The sequence below is a fragment of the Danio rerio genome, chromosome 17 (genome assembly GCF_052040795.2).
Source record: "Danio rerio strain M-AB ecotype USA chromosome 17, GRCz13ab, whole genome shotgun sequence".
Lineage (NCBI taxonomy): Eukaryota > Metazoa > Chordata > Actinopteri > Cypriniformes > Danionidae > Danio > Danio rerio.
The window spans coordinates 56,980,408-57,008,071 of record NC_141037.1 but is presented as its reverse complement, the minus strand read 5'-3'; the positions used below and the strand labels follow the sequence as shown (position 1 = coordinate 57,008,071).

The following is a 27,664-nucleotide window of genomic DNA, read 5'->3' as shown; positions in this document are numbered from 1 at the left end:
CATTATTCTGGGATGGCCCCTTCTTTCATGCTGATTCCCATCCTTTCATCCTTTGTGCTCCTCTGTTGCCAACAAAGACGTAAAGTTGTGCGTCATGAGCATGTGTGTGTTTGTGTCCGGCTTTGTTCGGCCATCGCCGTCCCTCGAGCGCCGCTGCTGGAGTCTCGGGGTTAAAAAAGTGGCCTCATCAATATTGAATGCTTTGATGGGCTTAATATTAATGCAGAAGTGCATCAAATATTCATTTCCCACTGGAATCGGTCCTGAAATAATCCAGCTGGGTTAAGCTCTCTCTTCTCTGCGCAGACCTGAGACCGTATTGAACAGAAACAGATACTCCACATCTTAAGTGTAATGAGAGATGCTGTTAGTTGACAAATGACAGGAAGTAGAAGGAAACACAATCTCACTTCACTGGAATTCATAGTCATTTTGTTAAATGTTGTGTTGGCTTTTACTTATGAGCTCTTAACAAAGCTGCGAAGTTGATTAGCGAATGGCTCTAATAGATGATCAGTTGAATAGAGTCTAATACACTCCTTGATTTAGGTCATTACCTAATAATGTAGACTGGGGCTATTCAATTAGTTTGGCATGGGGGCCGGTTCATGAAAAGCATACCAAACGAAGGGCCGGAGAGATATGACTTGCTATATCCGTACGTTCCCACCGAAAGCGGCGAGAGCGTCAAAGTAGCCGGAAGTCATTCATTTTCAATGAGAGCCGGCGGCGATAGGCGACGATAAGCGGCGAGGAGCAGAGCGGCGCGTCTTCGCCGGCGTGAGCGTCGAGGAGAGTTGAAATGAAGTCAACTTTATGGTAATGAGCTATGACGCGTTTCGGCGGCAAGCAATCAGAATGAAGACGTCCACCGCTTGATAGCAGTTCAGGGAACACAGACCTGTGAACTTTGGTTCCGACCACAATTGTTCCGAAGGGTTTGATTATTGCGGTCGCCGCATTTCCAATTATTTACAATGTTTTCTTACAGGAACATACATTAAATAAGTCACTGGCGTGTTACTGATGTTCATTAATGTTATATAAATTTATCTTTAAAAAGCGGGAATCTCACGCGATGTGACAGTACAAAACAGTACTGCTGCTTCAGGATATTTCAGACATATGGACACATATTGGATAAATAGAGCAAAGCCGCACCACACGCAACTTGATCTTCCATTGTTATATGAATTTGATAAAAAGTGCGCAACATTTTCACGCTAAAACATGCCTTATGCAGGAATGTAACTGATATGCTGCAACGGCTCCTTTAAGTACGAGATCAATGTAGCGAGTTTTGACGCTCTCGCCGCCGGAGCTGAAGGCAGACAGCGTTGTCGCCAGGGTGGCCAGAGCGACCTTGGACGCTCTCGCCGCTTTCGGTGTGAACGTACGGTATGAGTGATGACACAACAACATATAAGAGCCCATATGCTGTATTTGTGCTCATAAAGACACCCACATTGGCTTTTTCCACATTAAAATGTTAATATAGTGTATTTTAAAACAGCTGCATTGTCCAATTTACTTTTTTTTTGTTTACAAACATTCAAAATGTTGTATTTCGCACAACAAAAGCAGGGCATTGCTGAAGTAGGCTTTTTCTACATTCAGACACATTCATATGTTATGTTTTGAACAGCATAACAATTAGTTATGCAACATTATAGATTTTGGTTGTACGATGCAGTCTTAGGAATAATCATGCTTTTACTTTTCAATCAGCTTCCAGAAATGATCAGATGTGCTCCAACATTAGGCACATTCAAATCAAGACTGAACACACATCTGTTTAGCTGTGCCTTTACTGAATGAGCACTGTGCTGCGTCCGACAGATCGCACTATTGTGTTTTTCTCTTCTTTTTCATGCTTTTAAATCACATTTTACCTGTTTTTATGTTTCTTTTATCATCTTTATTATTTGTTTTCATTTTTATTTTACTTGTTTCTTTTATTCTTGTTTATGTAAAGCACTTTGAGTTGCCACTGTGTACGAAATGTGCTATATAAATAAATCTGCCTTGCCTTTCACGGTGATCACGTCTAATGTAAATTAGAACAACAAGCTTTATATTAGTGAAGTAGCTATTTAGATTAACTGTTGTTATCATCTGGGTTCATGCGTATGTAATAATTTTAATAATAATTCGTCTAACATATCTTTTGTTGACATTGCACGGAAAGGCACGCACAACTGTCACCATTAAATGTTTTCTACTGCGTGCGTCCCGACAGAGGCAAGCGCGTTGCTCCGCTTGTACGCGCATATTGTCTTTCTTACATTAGAAATAACAAACTTACAAGCGGAAAAGACGTGATATGTGAACGGCCGCTGCTATAGTTAATCCGGTGTGCGTGCGTATTAGCCTCGATGTATATACTTGGAACTTTAAACTAGCGCACAGTTGGCAACTTGTCATAACTTTTCCGTGCAACAGAAATTCGGCTTATAGAAGCCCTTACGATTAATTAACTGTGACGAATTAAAGCGCAGTTAATAGTGAAATCAGCTAATCGTTGCATCCCTATTAATGATTACAGTGCATTGTACAAAAGGCATTTTCTACAAAACATATCCAAATGCTTTCGGCTGTCCGCAAAACTCGCTTATGGTGACTCACGCCTCTGCAGCTCATACTGAATTGAACAGACGCACGTCACTTCATTGCTATAGCAGCTGTTTTTCGACTGAACTAAATTTATTTTTATGTCTTGGTCACATTATTTGGAGGGCCAGAACAAATTGCTTCAGGGGCCGGGTTCGGCCTGCGGGCTGCCAATCGAATAGCCCTGATGTAGACTGACAGAAAGATACAGAAATGCAGAATAGTGTGCTGTACTTCCAAAGAAATAATGTTTATATTCTAATTAATACATATTAAATCTCTTTAACATTATTAAAAGTACTGGCTGAGTGACTGATGTTTGGTGGTTTGCACCAATTCACAGTTCTCACATGTTTGCTAGCTACTTTATTTTCAAGATCTGAGATATGTCATATGGCAGTAAATGTCATGTATAATGGTGTTCAAACTCACATTAGTAGCCTTTAACACTGAATAAAGCCCATAATCAGTACCTGGGGTGATCACTGACTACGTTTACATGGACATCAGTAATCAAATTATTTGCCTTGATCTAATTAAGACGATTTTAAGATTAAGGCGTTTACATGAGCTGCTTTTATAGTGTTTGTTTCATGATCCCGTTTTACATGTTATACCGCATACTTAGATTAACCGTCATTGCGTCACCTCGCTATCAGCATTTCCTCCAAAGTTTCATGTAATTTTGGTTGTTTCCTTATTAATTTGTCGACTTTAACTGTGATTTGGCACTTTCACATTCATTCGGGCACGCCCCCCGTGACAAACGAGATATTGGATGCAACTATGAACTGCTGGAAGAGTGTTGTTTTAATGGAAGTTCATCCGCTTGTTAAGTGGTGACGTGTTTGTGACGTATGTATACTGTTTGTTCATTCATTTGAGTGGAGAAATCATTCGTTTATGATCACGTTTTATTCCTATCACACATTAAAGTTAATTTTATATAAAATCATAGTGTACACAACAATCTCTGGGCTTGCTGCTTAACAAATACAAAACATTTTACAATTATTACAAAAATTAATCACTTTCTGACCATCGGATATTAGGCATGGACATATATATTGCGATCGTGATTTTCGAAAGTATTAAATCGCTTTGTAAACGTTTATTAATACCATTTCATGAGTCTCCCCATTCAGTTGAATAGAGCGCTTGGACCCGGAAGCCGCTTCGCGTGACGTCACACTTAACAAGCGGATACTGCATGCTGAATGGAAGAAAAAAAGCTCCGCATTTCTCGATGCAGGTGTCTGTGGTCTGCACTGACTCGGTGGGTGCAAAGAGCGTCAAACAGCTGTGCGTGCATGTGTGCGTGTATCCTGTCGCAAAACTTGGCGAAAAGCCCTACATGAGGGTAATAATTCGATTAAAGGGGTGGTCCACTACGATATTATATTTTAAACTTCAGTTGATGTGTAATGTAGCTGTGTGAACATAAACAGCATCTCTAAATGTAAAATATTCAAAGTTTAATGCAAAGGGAGACCTTGATTTGTACAGAGTTAGCTTAGCAACGCCTACAATTAACGAATTTTGGGGACTACAAAAAATACTTCCGCCCCCTGTGAGATCACAAAAGTTCGTTATTGCGCATCCCACACTGCGCAGGTAAAGGCCGTGGCCAGAGGCGCTGTAACGTTACTGCAGAGGGAGAAATGCCATCCTGCTGTTTCCACATAGCTGTTCTGTTTCTGTTGTTGGGCTTCCAAATGACACGACCCAAACACAGAAGTGCTTACAGTTCAATATTAATTATGTTCCAGAGAACTATAAAATACATAGCAAGCATGATTTGACAAAACACAGCTTCCAGAATCTCTCCCAGTTCAGTGCTGGATTCAGTTAAAATCTCCTCAAAGATGGAGCAAGGAGACGCTGTGAACTCTGAGTCATGACCTGTAAGTGTTTTTATTTGTTAAAATTGATCATGACATGTACAGTGTCTAACTTTAACGGTGTGTTGTAGCAAAGATGTAAACAACGGGAAATTATGGTAACCGCTAACGACTTAGCTAACGTTACAAATCTATATTTATCAAACGGCTGTAAACGCACACACACACATACACATACACGCTCTCTTGGCCAGCACCTGCGTCTCTCTGTGGGAGACGGCAGAGTTTCTCTCTATAGGCAGCTTTGCTATGCGTTTTACAACTCGTACAATAAAGTCGCAAAAGATATGTGAACGATTCATGTTACTTACACAGGCATATTCCGCATATGCATGAAAGACGTCCTGTAACGCGTTGATTTAAAAAAAATACAGCAGTGATTTCCCAACTGGAGTGTAACATCAAAAACAAATCAATCCAGGCTCACAAAGGTCTCATCTCACATCTTGTGCTTTATTCTGTCACCATAGAAAATAACTTAATCCGAGCATGAGAGAAAAAGAACAATAAAAATCTCTCCCGCGCACATGCGCTTCTCGTGTTACAGATACTTCATCGTATACACGCATAAACACACTAAAAGGCACAGAAACAGTTAAAGGAGCCGCATCCCATTTTCACTCGTTACAGACACGTGTTGACTGACTGACTGACTGACTGTTTACACAAAACGCGCGTGCTTGTCAGGGCGTGACGTGGAGCCGATCGGCGAATCACAGCATATTATGATGATGACCAATCAGAGTCACTTGAGGGTGGGCCTTTTAGAGAAACTAGGAAATATGACAGTCGTTTTCATGTTAGCTGAGTAGCTGTGTATAATCAAAGTGAGATTTATGAAAAAATAACACGATTTCCTTCAAGTTAAACATGAGCACACATTGCTTTGCATCTTATTAACACAACCAAGCCTTAAAAATAACATTCTGGACCACCCCTTTAAGCTGTTCACATGTCTGTAATGCGCTTCAATAATGCGACTAAAATCGGCATCCTCCACACATCTTAATTCGATTTCTCTTTAGTTTGATTATTCGGATAAATACACAATCTTTAATTTGAGTGTTGAAATTCATGCGATTCGTTTAAAAGCGATCCTTTCATGAACAAATTGCTGTAGCGTTGCTTTAAGATGCACAGTTGTGTTACTCTGACGTGATTTCACAGGTAAACAAAACCGACAACAGTGCTGGTGTTTTTAGCGATGGTGCTTGATAAACTCATCTGTGTGTGTCCCGCAGGAGTTCAGGGCGTTTGAGCTGTTGCGCAGCGGATTGGACAGATCCAAATACCTGCTGGTTAAAGAAGCCAAGATCATCGCCATGACCTGCACACATGCGGCCCTCAAACGCCACGATCTGGTGGAGCTCGGCTTCAAGGTAACACTGAGGAGCGGTCTGGATGTGTTATTCTCATTTATGTGCATTTGATATGATGCTTTTAAAGTTTTGAGCACATGCTGTTAGTTAGAGCTGCGTGATTTGGACCAAAATTAATATCCTGCCATGTTTTGACTAAGGCACCATTCATACAGTTAAAGTCTGAATTATAGCCCTCCTGTTGAATTGTAATTTCTGTTTAACGGAGAGAAGATTACAGAACACATTTCAGCACATAATAGTTTTAATAACTCATTACTATTAACTGTTTTATTTTATCTTTGTCATGATGACAGTAAATAATATTAGACTAGATATTCTTCAAGATACTAGCATTCAGCTTAAAGTGACATTTAAAGGCTTAACTAGGGTAATTAGGGTAAAGTTAGAGTAATTAGGCAAGTCATTGTATAACAGTGGTTTGTTCTGGAGACAATTTAAAACTAATATTGCTTAAGGGGCTAATAATATTGACATTAAAATGGGTTTAAAACTATTAAAAACTGCTGTTAGTTTAGCCAAAATAAAACAAATAAGACTCTCTCCAGAAGAAAAAAAATATTATTGTAAATACTAGGGGTGTAATGGATCACGGTTGATTCGGTATTCCTACAGATCACAACCCACAGTTCGGAACACGTGACCTGAAGATAAATGCATATTTATGTTGGCTTGAGAAAGCCAACATACTGTTATGCTACACTGTCCTTAAAAACAAACGCATCTCCTCCTAGGTCGTTCATGCCACAAGGCCCAAATGTGGTCAAAATGTGCCTTCTACATTCAAGATTGTTGATATATCTCCTCATGCCTGTAAAACTTATTGTTTTTTAATAAAAAATGTTAAATATTACATTTTTATAATCCGAGCATATAAAAAAATTATACAAGCCCCAAATTTGGCCAAAAGCTGTATTTAGATGCGTTAGATTTTGTTGCTATATCTTTAAGGTTTATCAGACTTATAGTTTTCCAATAAATAATTTTTAAGCATTATTTTTCTTAAATTATGGCAAGCCATTTTTGACTTAAACTCCATATTTTTTACTGATATGGCAAGCCATTTTTGCATGTATCACTTTCACACTTATTAAGCATTGTATTTTCAAAAAAATACGGCAAGCCATTTTTACATAATGTTCATTCCCTTAGTCCCTTTATTAATCAGGGGTCGCCACAACGGAATGAACCGCCAACTTATCCAGCATATGTTTTACACAGCGAATGCCCTTCCAGCCGCAACCCAACACCAGGAATACATAATGTTCAAGTCCAGTTTTTGACACTCATAAAGACTGTCATAGAAACATCGGGGTTGATTAAGATCACTCATATTGCCAAGAAGCTTTGATGTATCATCACTAACCTGTCAAATGTCCCCATAGCAATAAAACAGTATAACCTAGCAACCATTTAAAAATAGCAAATACCTCTACATCAGAACATCGTAGGGACCTGGGCATTGGCTTGTTTGACTCATGCTAGCAAATGGGACTTCCTGTGTACTATGCATGGTGACAATGATAATGGAAGCCAAATGCTAATAACGATTAGCTACATGCTATGAATGATTATCTAAATGCAATAACATATGCTAGAAATGCCTACTAAGTATTAGCATTTGATCAAACATGTACACGAGCATTGTCATTTAGCAACTGCTTAGCAACCACCTAACAATGTCATAATTGTTTTAGCAACTGCCTAGCAACCACTAAGCAACCGCCACTGTGCTTCCTACCAACTGCCATTCCCAGTCCTAGCGCAGTCACGTTGGCTTTCTCAAGCCAACATCAAAGTTTATCAATAAACTTTAGGTTCTAGTTTTAACTTGTAGTTTAATCCTAAATTTGTAACGATCACAGAGAGATGGCCTCTCACATCATTCAAATCACCTGTATGAAAGCTTTTAGGCTTTCCTGTAAAATATAATGATGACGGAAGAAGTTGTGGTGAGTAATTTAGGATGTGGTGGGTTTCTTAGGTTATTATAGGTGTTTTCTGTCACTACTTGTTTTGCTTGCATCAATGCATTAAGTGTAAGCTGGACAATTAATCATTAAAAGATCGGGATCTCAACACCCACGCAACATTAGTTATAAATGATGGTGATTTGCATATGCTTATTAATCCTTCAAATCGCTGAATTCAAATCTTTGTTTGAAAAATGCAAAAAATTAAGAAAAAGATTCAGTGTTTAGTCTTTTGAGTTAGTTATGAAGTTATAAACAGTCACGGCAGTGCTGGATTAACAGTGTGTAGTTTAGATAAAACCACTGATGTTTATGGTAAAGATTAAAATCACCATCATGTGCTCAAAAATGAAAGCTGTAGGCAGCAGTTACATTAATTAACCAAAAGGTGGCCAACAAAAATGTGCCACTGAATAATTATTTAAAAATGATATATTTAGGAATGAATTCAGCTGATTAGTTCTTCATTTTATTTTAATTAAATTAAATTTTTTAAGTTCTATTTGTTAAAACCAAAAGTCTCTTGCAGGACTGTTTTTGTAATAGTTGGAAAGCAAATTACATTTGTCTCCTCACCTTTTTGGCTGATCCGAAAAATGGTCCGATCTGTGACTAAAGCACCATAACGTGATCCGAACCGTGAGATTTCTGATCGTTACACCACTAGGAAATACTGTGGAAAAATTCCTGAATCCTTCAAATTTCATTTGTGAAAAATTTGAGAAAGAAAAAAAAATTCACAGAAGGGCGAATCATTTTGACTTTACCTGTATATCGAAGTGAAACTCACATTTATTGTGTTTAATATAAAACTGGATTGTCTCTTAATGTATGAAATTGTTGCTGTGATTATTATGAAATATGTTTTTATTTGTGTTGATCTGAATATCTGTTTAACAAATATTGATTTGTTTGTAGTATGATAATATCCTGATGGAGGAAGCAGCTCAAATCCTGGAGATTGAGACCTTCATCCCTCTGCTGCTGCAGGTACTGCTCTCGCTCGCTCCCAAATACACCCTGAGTTTTCTTGTACTATTTATTATCATTAATCTTCTTTATTTAGTTTACTTATTTATAAACTGTTCTACATTTTCTGATCCTATGCATCTTGGTTTCATCTAGAGAATCATTGTAACCAATTCAATTTCAAATGTTCAAGGAACACTTGTTTTGGCTCATTTTACATCTTCCCTAGAGTTAAAATGTTGTTTTACCAGTTTCTGAATCCATTCAGCTGATCTTCAGTTCTGTCTGGAGCACTTTTAGCTTAGCTTAGCTTAGCATAGATCATTGAATCGGATTAGACCGCTAGCATCTCACTCAATTTTCAAAAAAAAAAAAGAGTTTGGGTCGTTTATCTATTTAAGGCTCGACTCTTCTGTAATTACTTGCTGTAGTAAGACCAACAAAAATGAAAAGTTCCTGTTTCTAGACCGATATGACTAGGAACTAAACTCACATTCTGGCATAATAAATAAGGAATTTTGCTGCCATATCATGGCTACAGTAGGCATCATAATATTACACATAATACACATAATATTTGTATGTACATATCAGCTAAGAAATTAGCAACTTTTCAATTTCTGTCATTTTAAGTACTTGATGAAATTATTGAAGAGTCAAATAGGAAAATTATTCAAACGCATTAGTAATTTCTGAGCAAGATGCTAACGGTCTAATCCGAATCAATGATCTATGCTAAGCTAAGCTAATCTAAACGTGCTCCTGCCAGACCCATAAATTGGCTGAATGAACTCAAAAATGGTAAAACTCAACTGTATAACTCGAGGAGAGCTGTCAAATCAGCCTATTTAGGTTTGTTCAGGTTGTGCTTGTTGATATCGTGTGTGTATGTGACCCGTAGAACCCAGAGGATGGCTACAGTCGGCTGAAGCGCTGGATTATGATTGGAGATCACCATCAGCTTCCTCCCGTCATTAAGAACATGGCCTTTCAGAAATACTCCAACATGGAGCAGTCGCTGTTCACTCGTTTTGTTCGTCTCGGTGTCCCAACCGTGGACCTGGACGCGCAGGGCAGAGCGAGAGCCAGGTCAGTCCTCTCATCACACTGATCTGGGCCCTTAGTTTCCACCAGAGAGACGCCGATGTTTAGTGTATTAGCTGAAACCACCACACTTTTTGCTGGATAAAACTCAAATAAAATAGAATTATTACATCTTAAAGGGCCATGAAACCCCCCTCTTTCACTTCAGGTCTACCTCAGATCTTTTTCAAAAAATGAAGCAAGCAATTGTCAGGCACCTCTCAAAATGAGACAAACCATGAGGAGACGCATGATTTTATAGTTGACAAAGTTAAAATGTAAAGAAATAAACAGTAATTTAATGCCCTGCTACATCTGTCATATACACACAGCCACAGCCATCTGTTATATCATTATAAAGATGATCGTGTTTATATAAACACTATAAATAAGGAGAACTTCTCCTGAATCCTCGTGCCTGAATGCAGACATCGTGGATAGCAGTGCAGCAGGTCTTTGTGGAAAAACTGCAGATTTCACTTCAGTCTTGAAGGCTGCCTCAATGTATGTGCGCGCAGGTGAAAATGCGACCTCTGAAGAACAGAACAAGCCTCAGAAATGAGACGCAAGTTCAGTTATACAAAAATATACATGTTAGGGCAGGGCGATAAAGCGAAAAGTAATCGAAATTGACATTCAGAACCTATAATCAGGGCTTGACATTTTGGGCTCTATTTTGACGGTCCATGCGCAGAGCGCAAAACGCAGGGCGCAAACGCTTTCAGGGCGTGTCAGAACGCATTTTTGCTAATTTAAGGGCGGGAAATCTGCCTTGTGCCGTGGCGCATGGTCTAAAAGGGTTGAGTTTATTTTCTTAATGAGTTATAGGTGTGTTTTGAGAATAAACCAATCAGAGTCTCATCTCCTATTCCCTTTAAGAGCCAGCTGCGTCACGCCATGAGCGCATTCACTATTTACAGGACGCAAAGTAAGTCTAAGTGAAAAAAATGAGCATTTCACAAGCAAACAGTTCACAGTTTATTAACAGAAAACTGTTAAACAGAGCATTTACTGCGTGAGAATGAGAGATAATGGATCACTTTCACTTTCGCTCTTGGATAGGGAAACCTTTATGCACAGACATCAATTAGTCTATAAATAATTAATTTCATTTGTTAAGCGCAAATATTCCTTTCAAAACTATTTCTAAACTCAGTTCTAATTTCCAGCAAACGAATAAATGAACAATAATAACAAAGTGTGCTTAAAAACCTGAGTTATATCCTAAAACACATGCTGTGCCCCATATGGTCTAAAACCTGACCGGTGGGCAAATCTAAGCTTGTTTTTAATAAAACAAATATAAATATGGATATAATAAATAATACTGCTAATAATAATAACATTATACAAAAGCTAATTGTTATGAATGAACTGAAAAAGCCTCCCGAGATGAAGAAGACATAAAAGCAGTGATTTTTCATATTTATGTCGGCTAGAAAATAATATGTTTTGTAATATTTTAATCCTTTATATTTATATCCTATATCTATTCTTATTATATACTATATATATCCTTAATATTTAAATATTTTCATATGTAAAGATATTTGCCTATTGCTCTCTTGTGCGTATTAAGCAGTGTGTAAGCGAGGCGCTGGAGTTTAGACCGGGTTAGTTTTGATCAAAATAGCAACACGCCAGTGGTCCGCCTCAGAACACCTTCCTTTTTAGACCAGAACGCCTATGGGCGCACATATGAGCGCTAATGCATTTGCTATTTAAACAGCGTAGCGCAACACCTCAAAACGACTCTTGCGCCAAGCTGAAACTACCAAAAGACTATTGCGCCACGCCTTGCGCCACACTGCGCCGGGTGTATGATAGGGCCCTAACTGTTTTGATCACCAGCCACATGTTTGTTTTTGAAAAAATATATTTCATATGCATAAATTTGACTTGGCATGGGTTGCGGCATGCTAAATTTACTCCATTTAGATTTTGTGTTTTTTCCACTTTCCTCCTCATTCATTTAACCGTTTTTTTGTTTATGAGCTTGCTCGATGAGAATGAGTAAATGGGTTATGCTTTCATAAAAAAGTGTCTTTCACAGGGCTTTTTCAGGGCTATTCATTTTTTTTTCTCTAGCCACACCAAACTAATTATTTCCCTGCCACAAATTGTAAATAATGTGTCAAAACAAGCAAAATACTGCTGTATACATACACTTTTTATTCAACAAAACAGCTGACATTTAAAATATATATATTTTCACGCATCTAAAACTATGTCCAGTGGTCTGTTCTGGCTTAAGATCCCTGATCACCAGTTAACTGTGCATACAACAACATATTGAAGCAATATTATTGTAAAGGACGATTATTAAACTATATTAACTAAAATAACAGCAAGCAAAAGAAAGCGGGTAAAAAACATGCTGAGTGTGGTAATGAAAGGATAATGCCGTGCACACAGTTAATTTTAGGCCAATTAATAATCTGTTCAAAGAATGATTAAAGGGAAAGCAATTTACAATTGCTGCTGTTTACAAAGAATCTCCAGCCCCTGAAGGACTGTGGGTGCACGAGCATCGCACTAGTTGAGGCCCCGTTTACACTAGTGCGTTTTAGTTTGAAAACTCATAAGTTTTGCTACGGTTACGCCAACCATCCACACTACGCCGGAGTTCACGAGCGCCGAAAACGGAGCGTTTAGAAAACGCTGGAGAGGCCGTTTTCATTCTGAAACGCTGCTGCTCCGTCTCAGTGTGGATGATGGAAAACGGAGACATCTGAAAACGGAGGCGGGGCTGCAGACATTCGCCTCTCTGATTGGGGCTTTTCCTCAATATTAAGTAGCCTAACACACACAGTTCCGTCCTGCATTTTCTCCGTGTAAGTTTAGACTTCGCAAGTTTGATCAAGGCTGCATCTCAGTTTGATATGGAAAACAGACTATACCGAGGACACGGGTAAATCTTTAAAGGGAACTGTGAACTTTATAACTTCATTCACATCACCCTGGCTTCGTTGTTTCACTTTCTCAACAATAAAATGTAAACATGATTTAAGGAACTGCCTATTTTCATTTTAATATTAGCAACTTAGACAGCAGAAATGTTGAGGCGTCGTGCTGCATGAGCGTCATCTTCACTGTGTGGATATTTATAACAAAACGGAGCCGATAACAACTGCCTCCTTTCAATTTCAGTGAAAATACGAAACACAGCCTCTCTTTTGCTGAATATCAGTTTTAATAATCGATAATGGCCATTACAAAAGTATAACATACAATAAGTTTATACATTATAGGAAATAAAGGCAAGCGATAAGTCAATATACAGAATGTACGTGGTTACATTAATCATTAACTTATCTTTGCGCTCAGCCAAAACACGTTACCTGAGAACAAGTAATATATTCCAATGCCCAAAGTCAGGGAATATGTCGTTAGATAAAGACAACAAGATGAATGAAATATCCCGTTTAATAAATATAGTGAGATTAGATCCAGCGGGAGATGCTTGATGAGAAGTCCGACTAGCACAGCTCTCATCTGGGTAGATGGGCTGCAGCGCTTGCCAAAGTGTGTCTGTGTGGTCACATGATGTGCGTTTTCAGCGTTTTGGTGTGGACGGAGAGCAGTTCAGAAACGCTGGGTAAAACGCGAGTGTGGACGCGGATCGTTTTCATTCTAAAACGCCGTTTTAAAACTAAAACGCACTAGTGTAAACGGGGCCTTAGTTTCCAGGCACGGTTGCTTGGAGTCAGGAAATGGCAGCGGTTAAACACCGGAAAGCCTGTCTCACCGTGCGCGTGATCCTCTCATTCGTTATTCACCTGCTTTCTTTTGCTACCGCGAAAAGCAGTTTTCGTCAGTTGTGTTGCTTCTCGATTCTAAGATCACATTTGTACGCATTTAGACAAACAGTCTAATCTGTAGTGACGACGAGCCAGCAGCACTGGCAATTTAAAAATGAGTTTCAGCCAGCCAAAGTGGCTAGTGGGAGTAGCTGTCTAACCCGCCACAACCAAAATCTACCCGCGTTTGGCGGGTGTTAATGTAAAGCCCTGCCTATAATAAAAATTTTCCAGGTCAATTCTTTCCATTATTTTCCCTAATGCGTCACATGACTGTTGGTTTTAGGTAATGTGTGTTTTAATTTCAGCTGTTTATATTATTTTAATTTCTGTTATAATTTCAACTTTGATGTTCAATAAATAATCATAGATAGTGTGTTTCCTTCAATTATTTTAAAATCAGGTAATGCACCCTTCATTCAAACATCTCTCACTTGTAATATGTGAGCATATTTACTGTACAAAACTTGTCAGTGAACTAATGAGGGCAAAAAATAAACAAAATAATCATTCATTATTGGTAATCAGTTAAAAATGTTCAATTAATTCTGATTTTGATTTTAGGCCAAATTACTGATCCCTAATACATTTATAATGAGCAAATATCGCAATTATAAACATTAGCTGAGCAGCTTAACGTTTAAAGCACTATTGTCAGGAACATTTTCTTCTGTTTGTATCGTCAATCCGGCAACCTGCAAGTGCATGAGGAGGGCCAGGTGAAAAAAACCCCTCTCTAATATTTTGAATTTGGACTGCAATACTTAGCGCAATCCTACATACTGCACCTTTAGAATCTTGCATAATTAGTATTGCTGAGTCCTCAGATGTGCAGTCTCCTGTCATGTTTTGACTCTGTCTGTCTCTGCTGTGTGTTTGTCAGTCTGTGTAACCTGTACAACTGGCGCTATAAGCAGCTGGGGAATCTTCCTCATGTTCAGCTTCAGCCTGAGTTCCAGACGCCGAACCCCGGCTTCACCTTCGACTTCCAGCTCATTAACGTGGAGGATTTCAACGGCGTGGGCGAATCTGAGCCCAACCCATACTTCTATCAGGTGAGAGAAAACTAAACCAGAATATCATCACATTTGTGGAATATAAGGGGAAAATCTAATGCCAGCTAATGTTGTGGCATGCACTTATCTTAAATACCCTTAAGGGCCCTATCATACACTCGGCGCAGTGTGGCGCAAGGCGTGGCGCAGTAGTCTTTTGGTAGTTTAAGCTTGGCGCAAGAGTGGTTTTGAGGTGTTGCGCTACGCTGTTTAAATAGCAAATGCATTAGTGCTCATATGTGGGCCCATAGGTGTTCTGGTCTAAAAAGGAAGGCGTTCTGAGGCGGACCACTGGAGCGTTGCTATTTTGAGAATCTATAATAGATTTTTCATTAGACCAAAGCTAACCCGGTCTAAACTCCAGCGCAGAGTTGCGCCTCGCTTACACACTGCTTAATACACACAAGAGAGCAATAGGCAAATATCTTTACATATGAAAAAAATTAAATATTAAGGATATATATAGGATATAATAAGAATAGATATAGGATATAAATATAAAGGATTAAAATATTACAAAACATATTATTTTACAGCCTACATAAATATGAAAAATCACTGCTTTTATGTCTTCTTCTTCTCGGGAGGCTTTTTCAGTTCATTCATAACAATTAGCTTTTGTATAATGTTATTTTTATTAGCAGTATTATTTATTATATCCATATTTATATTTGTTTTATTAAAAACAAGCTTAGATTTGTCCACCTGTCAGGTTTTAGACCATATGGGGCACAGCATGTGTTTTAGGATATAACTCAGGTTTTTAAGCACACTTTGTTATTATTGTTCATTTATTCGTTTGCTGGAAATTAGAACTGAATTTAGAAATAGTTTTGAAACGAATATTTGCGCTTAACAAACGAAATTATTTATTTATAGACTAATTGATGTCTGTGCATAAAGGTTTCCCTATCCAAGAGCGAAAGTGAAAGTAGATCCATTATCTCTCATTCTCACGCAGTAGATGCTCTGTTTAACAGTTTTCTGTTAATAAACTGTGAACTGTTTGCTTGTGAAATGTTCATTTTTTTCACTTAGACTTACTTTGCGTCCTGTAAATAGCGAATGTGGTCTTGGCGTGACGCAGCTGGCTCTTAAAGGGAATGGGAGATGAGACTCTGATTGGTTTATTCTCAAAACACACCTATAACTCATTAAGAAAATAAACTCAATCCTTTTAGACCATGCGCCGCGGCGCAAGGCAGATTTCCCGTCCTTAAATTAGCAAAAACGCGTTCTGACACGCCCTGAAAGCGTTTGTGCCCTGCGTTTTGCACTCTGCGCATGGACCGTCAAAATAGAGCCCTCAGTTTTTCAGTAGTTTGGAAATGGCACACAGTATTTCTGTTTAGATTATTAATGTATTAATAGTTTTCTTTCATTTCTAAATGCTATGGTTGTAAATATTATCGTCTTGTGCTAGTTTTGAACAGTTTCAGACAGCTAGTTTTGGGGTTTTCATCCACTATGGGGTGATTTTGAGGCTTAATTTGGCCACAACTTTCTCTGTGTTTCAGCAAATGGGATGATTTCTGGTGACTATTTTGAAACATATTTCAGGAAAATAATTTGAAATAATAATTAAAAAAAACCTCAACAATACACTCTGGGCAAATTGACCGCCTTTTCCTTATGTTCGGGGCTGTTTTTGCCCCATTGACTTTCATTAAAATGAACTTTTTTTGACTGCAAATCCATGACACCATACATCAGGGCTATTCAATTAGTTTGTCATGGAGGCCAGTTCATGAAGCATTCAAAACAAGGGGACAGAGAGATATGACTTTAATATAAGGGATGACACGACAACATGTAAGAGCCCCTATGCTGTATTTGTGCTCATAAATGGCTCGTTTCCACTGACTGGTACAGTACGGTACGGTTCGGGTCGGTACGGGTCACCTTTATCAGGCTTGCGTTTCCACTACCAAGGGTCCCCTTTTGGTGGACGTGGTGTTTGACAAAGTTTCAGTCGACGCCATTTTCGCTGGAGAAAAAGTCTACAATAAAGCTGTACGGGTCGTTCACATATCATATGAAAAGCACTTCTCAAAAAACAGATGCTTTACACACATAAATACTTGTGTATAAATGTTTATTACTAACTTTTCTATAAACATGAGTTGATTATAACTGCAGATCAATGACAGTGTGAAATAGTCTACTGTAACGTCTGTAATTATATTAAATAAATAAATAAATGAACATATATGAACACATACAGACACTTACAGTCCCCGATATGTTACCAACTACAGAAGAACTACACAAAGCAGACATTTCGTCATTAATTAGGTTCAAAACAACACAAAGTATAGCCTACAGTCAGAGCAAACCTCTCATCTGTGTCTGTAATCTTCAGCAGCACATGTAGCCTCTGTTAGAGAGTCATTCCATCATCCCCAGTTCATATTAGTCCAAAAGGTGGTGATAAAGATTAAAAGGCAGTTTGTTCACGTTTGCTGAAGAAATAACCTGCTCCTTGGCTTCCCCTTTTTCCCGTTTGTCCTTTTCTTTCTGAATGGGTCACTCTCATTTGTCAGCTTCTCACAGGATCGGCATCCAAAGCTTGTCAATAATCAAACGTACGTTATTATCATCAGATCAAGAAGTTAGTTATTTCAGATAGAGATGCGCGGCGAGCGCAAGCAAGAAAGCGAAACCACTCGGGCTTCAGACTGGCTCGTTAAAAACTACGCGGCACAGGGTGAATCTGCTGTTCTCCATGGCTTTGTGGCTGTTTATCATGACGACGGCAGGGTTTGTTTGCAGGATCGACCATGGCTGCATATGTATTTATAATTCCGCTGTAATCTCTCGCTGTGTATTTCAAACATGGCGGGTCCTTTGTTTACATTCTGGCTTGTTGAGTCTACGAATGACGTATCTCTGTAAACCAATAGCGTTCAGCTGCGCGTGTAGCTCCACTTTTTGGGACCCTTTCTGCAGTTTGGGACCCTTTCCAACGGGTCCCGAAAAAGTGGTACGGTACGGTTTGGTTCGGTTCGCCTTTTGACATTGGAAACGGCCAAAAAAGCGTACCAAACCGAACCGTACCGTACCACTCAGTGGAAACGGGCCAAAAGACACCTACGTTGACTTTTTCTACATTTAAACGTTAATATGTTGTATTTTGAAACGACATGCCATCACTGCATTGTACAATGTGGCTTATTTTTACAAGCATATTCAAATGTTGGATTTTAAAGCACAACTAAATCAATGCTCACGTAGGCTTCTTCAGACACATTCATATGTTGTTTTAAACTGTGTAATAAATAGGGATGCAGCGGTTATAGATTTTGGTTGTGCGATTATAGTCTGAAGAATAATCGTATTTTTCTAATGTTAATTTAAGCTATAAACTAGCTAAGAATTTCATGCACACACACTTTAATGTAGTAGTAAATTTAATACAATACTTAAGGGTTAAATGTTGAAATTGTTCTATAAACAACATTTGTTCAATCATTTTCCTTCAGCTTAGTCTCTATTTTAGAGGTCGCACAGCGGAATGAACCGACAACTATTCCTGCATATGTTTTATGCAGTGGATACCCTTCCAGCTGCAAACCCAGCACTGGAAAACACTTATACACTCACACTCACACACACACACACACACACACACTACGGCCAATTCAGTTTATGCAGTCCTCCTGTATAGTGCATGTGTTTGTACTATGGGGGAGACCGGAGCACCCGGAGGAAACCCACGCAAACACTGTGAGAACATGTAAACTCCACATAGAAATGCCAACTGGCCCATCCAGGACTCGAACCAGCGACCTTCTTGCTGTGAGGTGACAGGGCTAACCACTAAGACACGGTGCCACCTAAAAGACAACAAATTATGATTCTGTTTTCTTTGTAATGCTCTGAAACAACCTTTTTGGCTCTGGAATAAGAGGAAACGAAACACATCTGTGGACAGAATGTGTGAATCGACAGCCGCAGTAGTGTTTAAAGCAGCGGGATACTCCTGTGACATCTACTGATGTGGTTAATGAAACACTCGCCGTCTCCCCTTGATGAAGACGAGGCAGGACTGCGTGACTGGATCTGTGTTGAGCTGCTGCTGAAGCTCTGCATTGTTTTTAAGTGCTGGCCGTACGGCATGCGGTGTGTGTGTGAGTCACATGAGTCCCGCTTACTGTTCACTAACATCCTGGAGAGAATCGCCCTCATTACAGTATCCATGACAACACGCATACACACACACACACACACACACACACACACACACACACACACACATGCACAGTCAATCACTCAGTGTCCACACACACTCACACACAGCACACACAAACACTCACACTATTCACTCAGCCTCACACACACACTCACTGAACGCTCAAAGTATTCACACACACACACACACACACACCTGTTTGTTTTTGTGAAAAGTGGGGACATTACATAGATTTCCATTCATTTTATACTGTCCAAACCGTATATTATTTTGCCCCCACCCCACCCCTGAACCCAACCATCCCAGGAGACTGTGTGCAGCTTTACTCTGATTAAACTCATTCTGTAGGATTTATAAGCATTTTGAGAAATGAGGACGTCACCAATGTCCTCATATTTCACCTCCTTTTTGTAATACCTGTGTCATACCTATGCCATTATACAGATTCGTGTCCTGATATGTCACAAAAACACACACACACACACACACTAACAGAATCCACACAGCAAACTCACTTCCTCGCAACATGTAAATGCACACACGCATCCTCAGTCACAGCGCACACACTCACACCCTAACTCGTAACACACACACTCACTCACAGTTTTCACACTCTTCACTTCTTCTGTTCTGACATCAGCTGCAGATCTGAATGAATGGCGGAAGAAAGTAGTTCCTAATACAAAAGGGTTTTAAACTCTCCGTGTTTGATTTTCTTTTTTACATACAAGATTGTGCCGTCAAACTGTTCTGTCTATATATATATATATATATATATATATATATATATATATATATATATATATATGAGCAATATCACACTCCTAGCGATATAGCTGTATATCGGCACTGGTGGAAGGCGTGCGATGTCTTAGTGCCCCCACCAGTGCCGATATACAGCCATATCGCACTGCTACTCGTGTGATATTGCGTTTATACAACAGTTTGACGGCATAATTGTGTATATAAAAACAAAATCAAACATGGAGAGTCTCAAAAACCCTTTTGTATGTAGAACTACTTTCTTCCACATTGGATTCAAATCATAAGCTGACAGTTAAACAGCTGAGCAAGCATCTTTTGAACTGTAGATCTGTAGTGTCTGCTTTTTGCTGGCTGTATGTGGGCGGAGTAATACACAAAGGGTAAAAAGGCTATAGGAGTTCTGATATTGCAGAATATCGCACGGCTATCAGCCAATCAGATTTGAGAACCAGACAGAACTGTTGTGTATATATATATATATATATATATATATATATATATATATATATATATATATATATATATATATATATATATATATATATATATATATATATATATATATATATGGAAAGTGACTTTTATCCTGGTTACTGTAGTATTTTAAATGTTTGTTTTTTTTAATCACTAGATTTGATTATATTATGATGCAAGGTAAAATTTTCCAGCATTTTTCCTCTACATTTACATGTTTAGTTCAATGATACAAGCCATTTATGCGTGAATTACTGAGGCCCTTACTAACAATTTCACTCTAGTTTATTTTGCATTACATACAACTTCTGAGTAAAGGATCCAATTAAAGTTCTAAATCTAAATTTAACGGCCACTTTAAAATAATGTTTCATTAGTTAATGATAGTTAATGTATTTACTAATGTGATCTAAGAATGAACAACACCTTGTACAGCATTTATTAGCTCAACATTTACTAATGCATTATTAAAATCCAAATTCATGCTCGTTAACATTAGTTTATGCGCTGTTATCAAACCAACAAAGCACTTTATGTTAACTAATCCACTATAATACATATACTAATATTTTAATAAATAATGTAATATATGTATTGTTCATGTTAATAATAAATACATTAACAATAACTAATACAATGCTATTATAAAGTGTTACCAAAATACTTTTAAAATCTAATAGGTTTGTACAACAACAGTGTGCGAGATGCGAATAGTCCTCCTTTTGAATCTCATTAGCACATGCACATGACATCATGGAGGCTTTTTACAGTGAGGGATGTTTAGTCTGTCTATAATCTTTATATATATATATATATGTGTGTGTTTGTAGAATCTGGCAGAGGCCGAGTATTCGGTGGCGCTGTACATGTACATGCGTCTGCTGGGATATCCTGCTGAGCGCATCAGCATCCTGACCACCTACAACGGCCAGAAGCATCTGATTCGAGACGTCATCCACCAGAGATGCGCCAGTAACTCCTTCTTCGGGCAGCCCAGTAAAGTAAGACCGATGCAGCATTCATGGTTTACCTTCTCAAGTGTGTATTTAAAGTGTGTGTGTGTTGTTACCATTGATGTAGTGTGTGTACTACAGTTGTTTGAGAACATAAAGCAAAGTCTCATTAGCTGTGTTTACAATTAAAGATGGGAATTAGATTTATGCGCAAAACTGGAATATCCCGTAAACGATTTGTGAATGAAGCAGCGTTTCCATCCAATGAGTCAAAGAGAACCAAATGATTCAGTTCAATTCAAGTTTATTTGTACAGCGCTTTTTACTACATTGTTTCCATGCAGCTTTACGAAAGGTGCGCATTACTGCATTACAATTAAATTAAGTTGAAGTTATTATAAACATAGTTAAGCTGCATTTTTTATTGCATGTAGGGGATGTCTATGTGTACATGTATGATGAAGCGTATTTGGTAAGATTTAAAGGGCTAGCATTGCACCAGACCCCAGCAAGTGGTTTCTTTTGAAAGTGTAGAATCTATATTTTATGCTCATATGCATCACTTTGTTTTTATTCTACTGTTCAAAAGTTATTTACACTTAAATACACAGTATTTTGGATTCCCGAGCTGGGTATTTTACATTGATTCATTTTTATATTTTTCATAATTAATAGCTCAAATGAAAGCTCTTGCCGGTGCTCATACGGTTCTAGCATTCTTTTTACTGAATTATATTCACATATCAAACAGTTGCCGAATGAATCTCGGTGTTTCCATGGCGCAGAAGTGAAAACAATACATTTATGATCAATAAGCAGCCCCAGATAGCACAGACAGCTGTCATCTCTCACCTTATGCTGTGCGCTTCAGGGCCATTTCTCCTCTGTTTTTGAGGTGATGTGCATAAGTAATCCTTTTATGATGTGGTCCAAACACAGTGAATTATGTTTGATCACACAAAAGAATAGTGAAATATGAACACAATGATCCTCCCTGTGGCTTGTACAGCACCTCTCAGTTGGGATACACTAACTTCTGCATAGATTATGGTGGAGACATTTGTCTTTTTTCATATGATACAGACATGTGCAGGAACCACCAAAATTAGGGTGCTTTCACACCTGCCTTATTTAGTTCGATTGAATCGCACTAGAGTTCGTTTCCCCTTTTGGTGCGGTTGGTTTGGGCAGGTGAGAATGCAGCAATCGTACTCGAGTGTGCACCAAAAGCGGACCAAATAAGCGTACCGAGACCTGCTCGAAGAGGTGGTCACGGTACGCTTTTAAACGAACCCTGCAGCGGTTCGTTTGTGGTGAGAATATGATCCAAACTAAAACAGACACAACCGCAAAAAGTACTGCACCTTTTGGACTAATTCAGCTGCCGTAGGCCGATGCGCTGTGCATTATGGGATATGGAGGAAAAATATTTGTTGTAAGCGCTTTACCAACAGAGAGAGAGAGAGAGGGGAAAACATTACCTGATGGATCGTTGGTAATATTTCCGCAAGATGAGCATGTCACAGTTTAGCTAAACTAATTCACGTCTCCTGCTGAAGTGACGAGCGATGCATTAAACACTGTTTTACAGCCGCGGCCGCGCTTCATTTTCGTAATGTATAGTTTGTCTAAAGCAGGGATACAATCAGCCAGCGCAGTCGTCCCTCCAGAGTAAAAGGTTTTGTTTACCTGCGGGAGTTCATTGGCATTTTCCCGCACGTGAATTCTGACCAATCAATAAGCAGTTTAGGAAATATGTTTAACAACATCTGGCCAATGAGAGATGTGGATTTTGTCAGATGACTGCATTTTGGTTCGTTTCAACTGGTTCGGACCAAAGCCAGCAGTGTGGTGTGAAAACGACCCAAAGACGGCAGAAAATGCAACAATGTATCATTTATTGCGCTTGGTCCAGACTAAATGAAGCGAACTACAGATGTGAAAGCACCCTAAATTACAGCACGCTAGACCACACAGAACCTAAAAGGTGCACTTTCAAATTTGAATGTGGATTTGGGAAGCTTTTAAATTTGGGTAGGCGAAATCCAGGCGGAAATTTCAAAATAACAGCAGAGTTTAACTGGTTAAGATAATTCCATTTAGCTCATTAATTTTGTAAAATTATCTTTGAAAAAGAGTGTGTAGCCTGATGTTACTGTTGTTGAATAGACAGAATAGCAGGCTGAACTGCAGTGTAACTCAGAGTAGGAACTGCAGTGTTTCACCCTGTCTTGTTCTCTAATTGACCTTTTTTTTCACCTAGTAGTCACTATTTTCCCTCTTTTGCAGAAGTGGACAGCTTTGCTTTAGCTGGTTCTTCAGGCTGACGGGCAGACAGACTCAGTAAAGCGTGTTAAAAGTCTTGTGTTCGGTCGCAGCGTTGTTAACAGTCTGTCAGAATGGTACAAGCGTGCAAATTGATCCGGCATTAGCTTCTGCCAGCCGTTTCATTAGAGACATGAGTGAGGCCAAACCTAATAAATAGAGCACTGCGGTTTGCACAGACATTTCATTTCTGAGCGTTCAAGACTGCAGAATGACCGTCTCAATGCCTCGGGGAGATGTAATGACAATGTGGTTCACTGGAAAACTGAATTAAAGGGAAGTCAAATGACGTTCTCTCATATGTGGAGGACAAAGTTTGTGTGAAATCAAAATAATGTACAGTGTTTATTTTGATAGTGCACATTGATAATCTTTAGGTGAACAATTAACCTGTGCTAATTAATCCACTGGGGAAAAAAGTTTGGTTTGGTAATCCTCAATCAGTCAATTTGAATGCTTCAGCCACAATATTCTTAGCCACGCCCCTCTTACCGTTAGTTTGCTACAAGGGAATGATGCATAAATGAAAGCCCCGCCCCCTGCTCAGTGTTTCAGATCAGTTGGAAGTACATCAACATACTGAAATATAAGTCTCAGCAACTTCTGGTTCACTCAGACTTTTAAGGAGGTATTTTATTACTCCAGTTTATTACAATATTTCAAACGAAGGCCTTTTTTGTTTTTCATTTGAGGCCAAAAAGAAGTTCGAAAAGGCTGAGTGACGGTCTAATGTTTCAACACTTCCACGCTGCAGTGGGCTGCGTTGTGAATGTATCGTGCCACTTATAAGTGGACTCATAAACAACAAGTGTGTTGAATGAGTGTTTTGAACTATGTAAACCAAAAACCTTTACACAAAGCGAACTGATGATTTTGTTATTCGTTCCTCAAGTGTATGATTTGTGGATGTTTATTTGAAGGCTGAGTGATGATATATTGTTTCAACACTCCTGCGCTGCAGTGGGCTCAGTTGTAAATGTGTTGAATTTTTTACATGTTAACCGAATCAAAACGAAAACCGTGATAGGAGGCGAACTGACGATTTTGTAAACCGTCCTGCAAGTATATGATTTGTGGGTGTTTATTTGAAGGCTGAGTGACGATATACTGTTTTGACACTCTCGTCTTGCGGTGGGCTGGGCTGTAAATGTTGCGTTTTTTTACAATGTTAATCGAATCAAACCATGATACAAAGCAAACTGACGATTTTGTGAACCGTCCCTCAAGTATATGATTTGTGGGTGATTATTTAAAGGCTGAGTGACGATATATATTGTTTCGACAAAACCGTACTGCAATGGGCTGGGTTGTAAATGTCACGTTTTTTTACAATGTTCATCAAATCAAACTGTGATACAAAGTGAACTGACGATTTTGTGAACCATCCCTCAATTGTATGATTTGTGGGTGTTTATTTAAAGGCTGAGTGACGATATATTGTTTCGACACTTCTGTCCTGCAGTGGGCTCGGTTGTAAATGTGTCGTGTTTTTTACAATGTTAACCGAATCAAAACGAAAATCGTCATACAAAGGGAACTGACGATTTTGTGAACCGTCCCACAAATGTATAATTTGTGGGTGTTTATTTGAAGGCTGGGTGACGATATACTCGTTTGACACTCCCTTCCTGCAGCTGGCTGGGTTTTAAATGTGTCACGGTTTTTACAATTTTAACCGAATCAAAGCAAAAATGATGATACAAAGCGAACTAACGGTGTTTTGAACCGTCCCACAATTGTATGATTTGTGGATGTTTATTTAAAGGCTGAGTGACGATATATTGTTTCGACACTTCTGTCCTGCAGTGGGCTCGGTTGTAAATGTGTCGTGTTTTTTACAATGTTAACCGAATCAAAACGAAAATCGTCATACAAAGGGAACTGACGATTTTGTGAACCGTCCCACAAATGTACAATTTGTGGGTGTTTATTTGAAGGCTGGGTGACGATATACTCGTTCGACACTCCCTTCCTGCAGCTGGCTGGGTTTTAAATGTGTCACGTTTTTTACAATTTTAACCGAATCAAAACAAAAATGGTGATACAAAGCAAACTAACAATTTTGTGAACCGTCCCACAAGTGTATGATTTCTGGGTGTTTATTTAAAGGCTGAGTGACGATATACTGTTTTGACACTCCCGTCCTGAAGTGGGCTGGGTTGTAAATGTCATGTTTTTTTTTACAATTTTAATCGAATCAAACTGTGATACAAAGCGAACTGACGATTTTGTGAACCATCCCTCAATTGTATGATTTGTGGGTGTTTATTTAAAGGCTGAGTGACGATATACTCGTTCGACACTCCCTTCCTGCAGCTGGCTGGGTTTTAAATGTGTCACGTTTTTTACAATTTTAACCGAATCAAAGCAAAAATGGTGATACAAAGCGAACTGACGATTTTGTGGACTGTCCTTTAAGTATATGATTTGTGGGTGTTTATTTGAAGGCTGAGTGACGATATATTGTTTCGACACTCCCGTCCTGCAGTGGGCTGGGTTTTAAATGCGTCACGTTTTTGTTAACCAAATCAAACTGTGATACAACCGGAAGTGACGATTTTGCTTATATGATGTTGTGTAAGTGCATCAGGCTTGTAAGTGAGGGTCATTTGTATGCGGAGGGCTTTACTGAGTTAAGCATGCGCTCTGGCTGTGGATGAGATCAGCTCGGTCTCTCATTAGCACTGAACATTTCTTGAGTGCAGAAACGAGCCAGTCTCACTTGAGTATGCACATCATGTATCGAGCGGGCAGATATAGAGCACGTGTCCACTCGCTGATACATTTCGCACTGGACACCATCTGCTGAGAGGCAGCGCTCCAGCCTCCGAGAGCCAGAGAAGCAGAATTATAATGAGACACCAGCTTATTTTAACTCTCTGCCACAGGAAATGAAACGCTAGACTGTGGCTGCGATCAGATGTCTGCTGTTATGTCATGAGCAGACCCATCCTGATTTCTGGCAGAACACTATGATATTTTGATGATAATTGCTGTAATGTATGGGTCAACGATCAAGCAATGAATGGATATTAGTTTTTGTTAATCAGACCTTTAAAGCACAATAAAGTGGACATTTAGAATTAGGGCTGCACGATATTGGAAGAAACTGACGTTGCATTATTTTTTTTGTCTGCGATATACAGTCAGGTCCATAAATATTGGGACATTGACACATTTTTGGCATCATTGGATTTTGAAATGAAACCAACTAGATGTGCTTTAACTCCAAGAAGTGGAATGTTATGCAGTGGCCTAGTCAATCAGGGCAGGAATTGAAGACAGATGCAGTAGAGGCCTGGTAGAGCACCACCAGGAATGAATCTATGTTGGCCGTCGGCTGAAGAGAATACTCTGATTGGTTCTTCAGCAGTGAATCGGCGCGCAAGAACAAAAACTGAAAAAAACTGAAGAAAAATTTCTCAAATCTTTGCAGAATATATGAATTATTAGATTATCAGACATATATCTGCATGAGTGGATCCCTTCGTGGTTACTCAGTTTGTTTAAAAAAAAGTCTTATGAAGTATGATTATTTTATATGTGTGTTTTTCAGAGTACTACAGGCTCTGTGTGTGTTTAGGAGCAGGCACTGACGTTAGCTGCTGAGCATCAGAGCAGAGCTTATTAACCACTCAAACTCTGCGGACCCGGTACCGGCTCCGTGACGTCATCGACTTTTGCTTTCAAATTTAAAGGGCTAGCGTTCCACCAGACCCCCGTAAGTGGTGTCGTTTGAAAGTGTAGAATCTATATTTTATGCTCATATGCATCACTTTGGTTTTTATTTTACTGTATAAAAGTTATTTACACTTAAATACACAGTATTTTGGATGCCCGAGCTGGGTATTTTACATTGGTTCATGTTAATATTTTTCATATGACACATGTACAAGTTATAGCTCAAATGAAAGCTCTTGCAGGTGCTCATACGGTTCTAGCATTCTTTTTACTGAAGTATATTCATATGCCAAACAGTTGCTGAATGAATCGCGGTGTTTCCATGGCGCAGAAGTGAAAACAATACATTTATGATCAATAAGCAGCCCCAGATAGCACAGACAGCTGTCATCTCTCACCTTATGCTGTGCACTTCAGGGCCATTCTCCTCTGTTTTTGAGGTGATGTGCATAAGTAATCCTTTTATATGTCTGACGTGGTCCAAACACAGTGAATTATGTTTGA

General features: G+C 38.9%; 2 protein-coding genes across 3 annotated transcripts in view; one reads left to right on the top strand and one right to left on the bottom strand.

Annotated features, from left to right (window-relative positions):
- Positions 1 to 27,664, top strand: part of aqr (aquarius intron-binding spliceosomal factor) — a 90,646-nt gene that overhangs the window by 52,480 nt on the left and 10,502 nt on the right. For both annotated transcript variants that reach the window (NM_200464.3, NM_001446347.1), the window contains 5 exon segments: positions 5,753 to 5,890; positions 8,782 to 8,853; positions 9,734 to 9,921; positions 14,599 to 14,770; positions 21,032 to 21,202. In NM_200464.3, coding sequence (NP_956758.3) covers positions 5,753 to 5,890; positions 8,782 to 8,853; positions 9,734 to 9,921; positions 14,599 to 14,770; positions 21,032 to 21,202 — 741 coding nt within the window.
- The window catches only part of zc2hc1c (zinc finger, C2HC-type containing 1C), an 835,825-nt gene continuing 820,149 nt past the window's right edge, over positions 11,989 to 27,664 (bottom strand). The window contains exon 4 of the transcript XR_015513888.1: positions 11,989 to 12,140. The gene's annotated coding sequence lies outside the window, so the exon portion shown is untranslated. The remainder of the gene's footprint in view (positions 12,141 to 27,664) is intronic.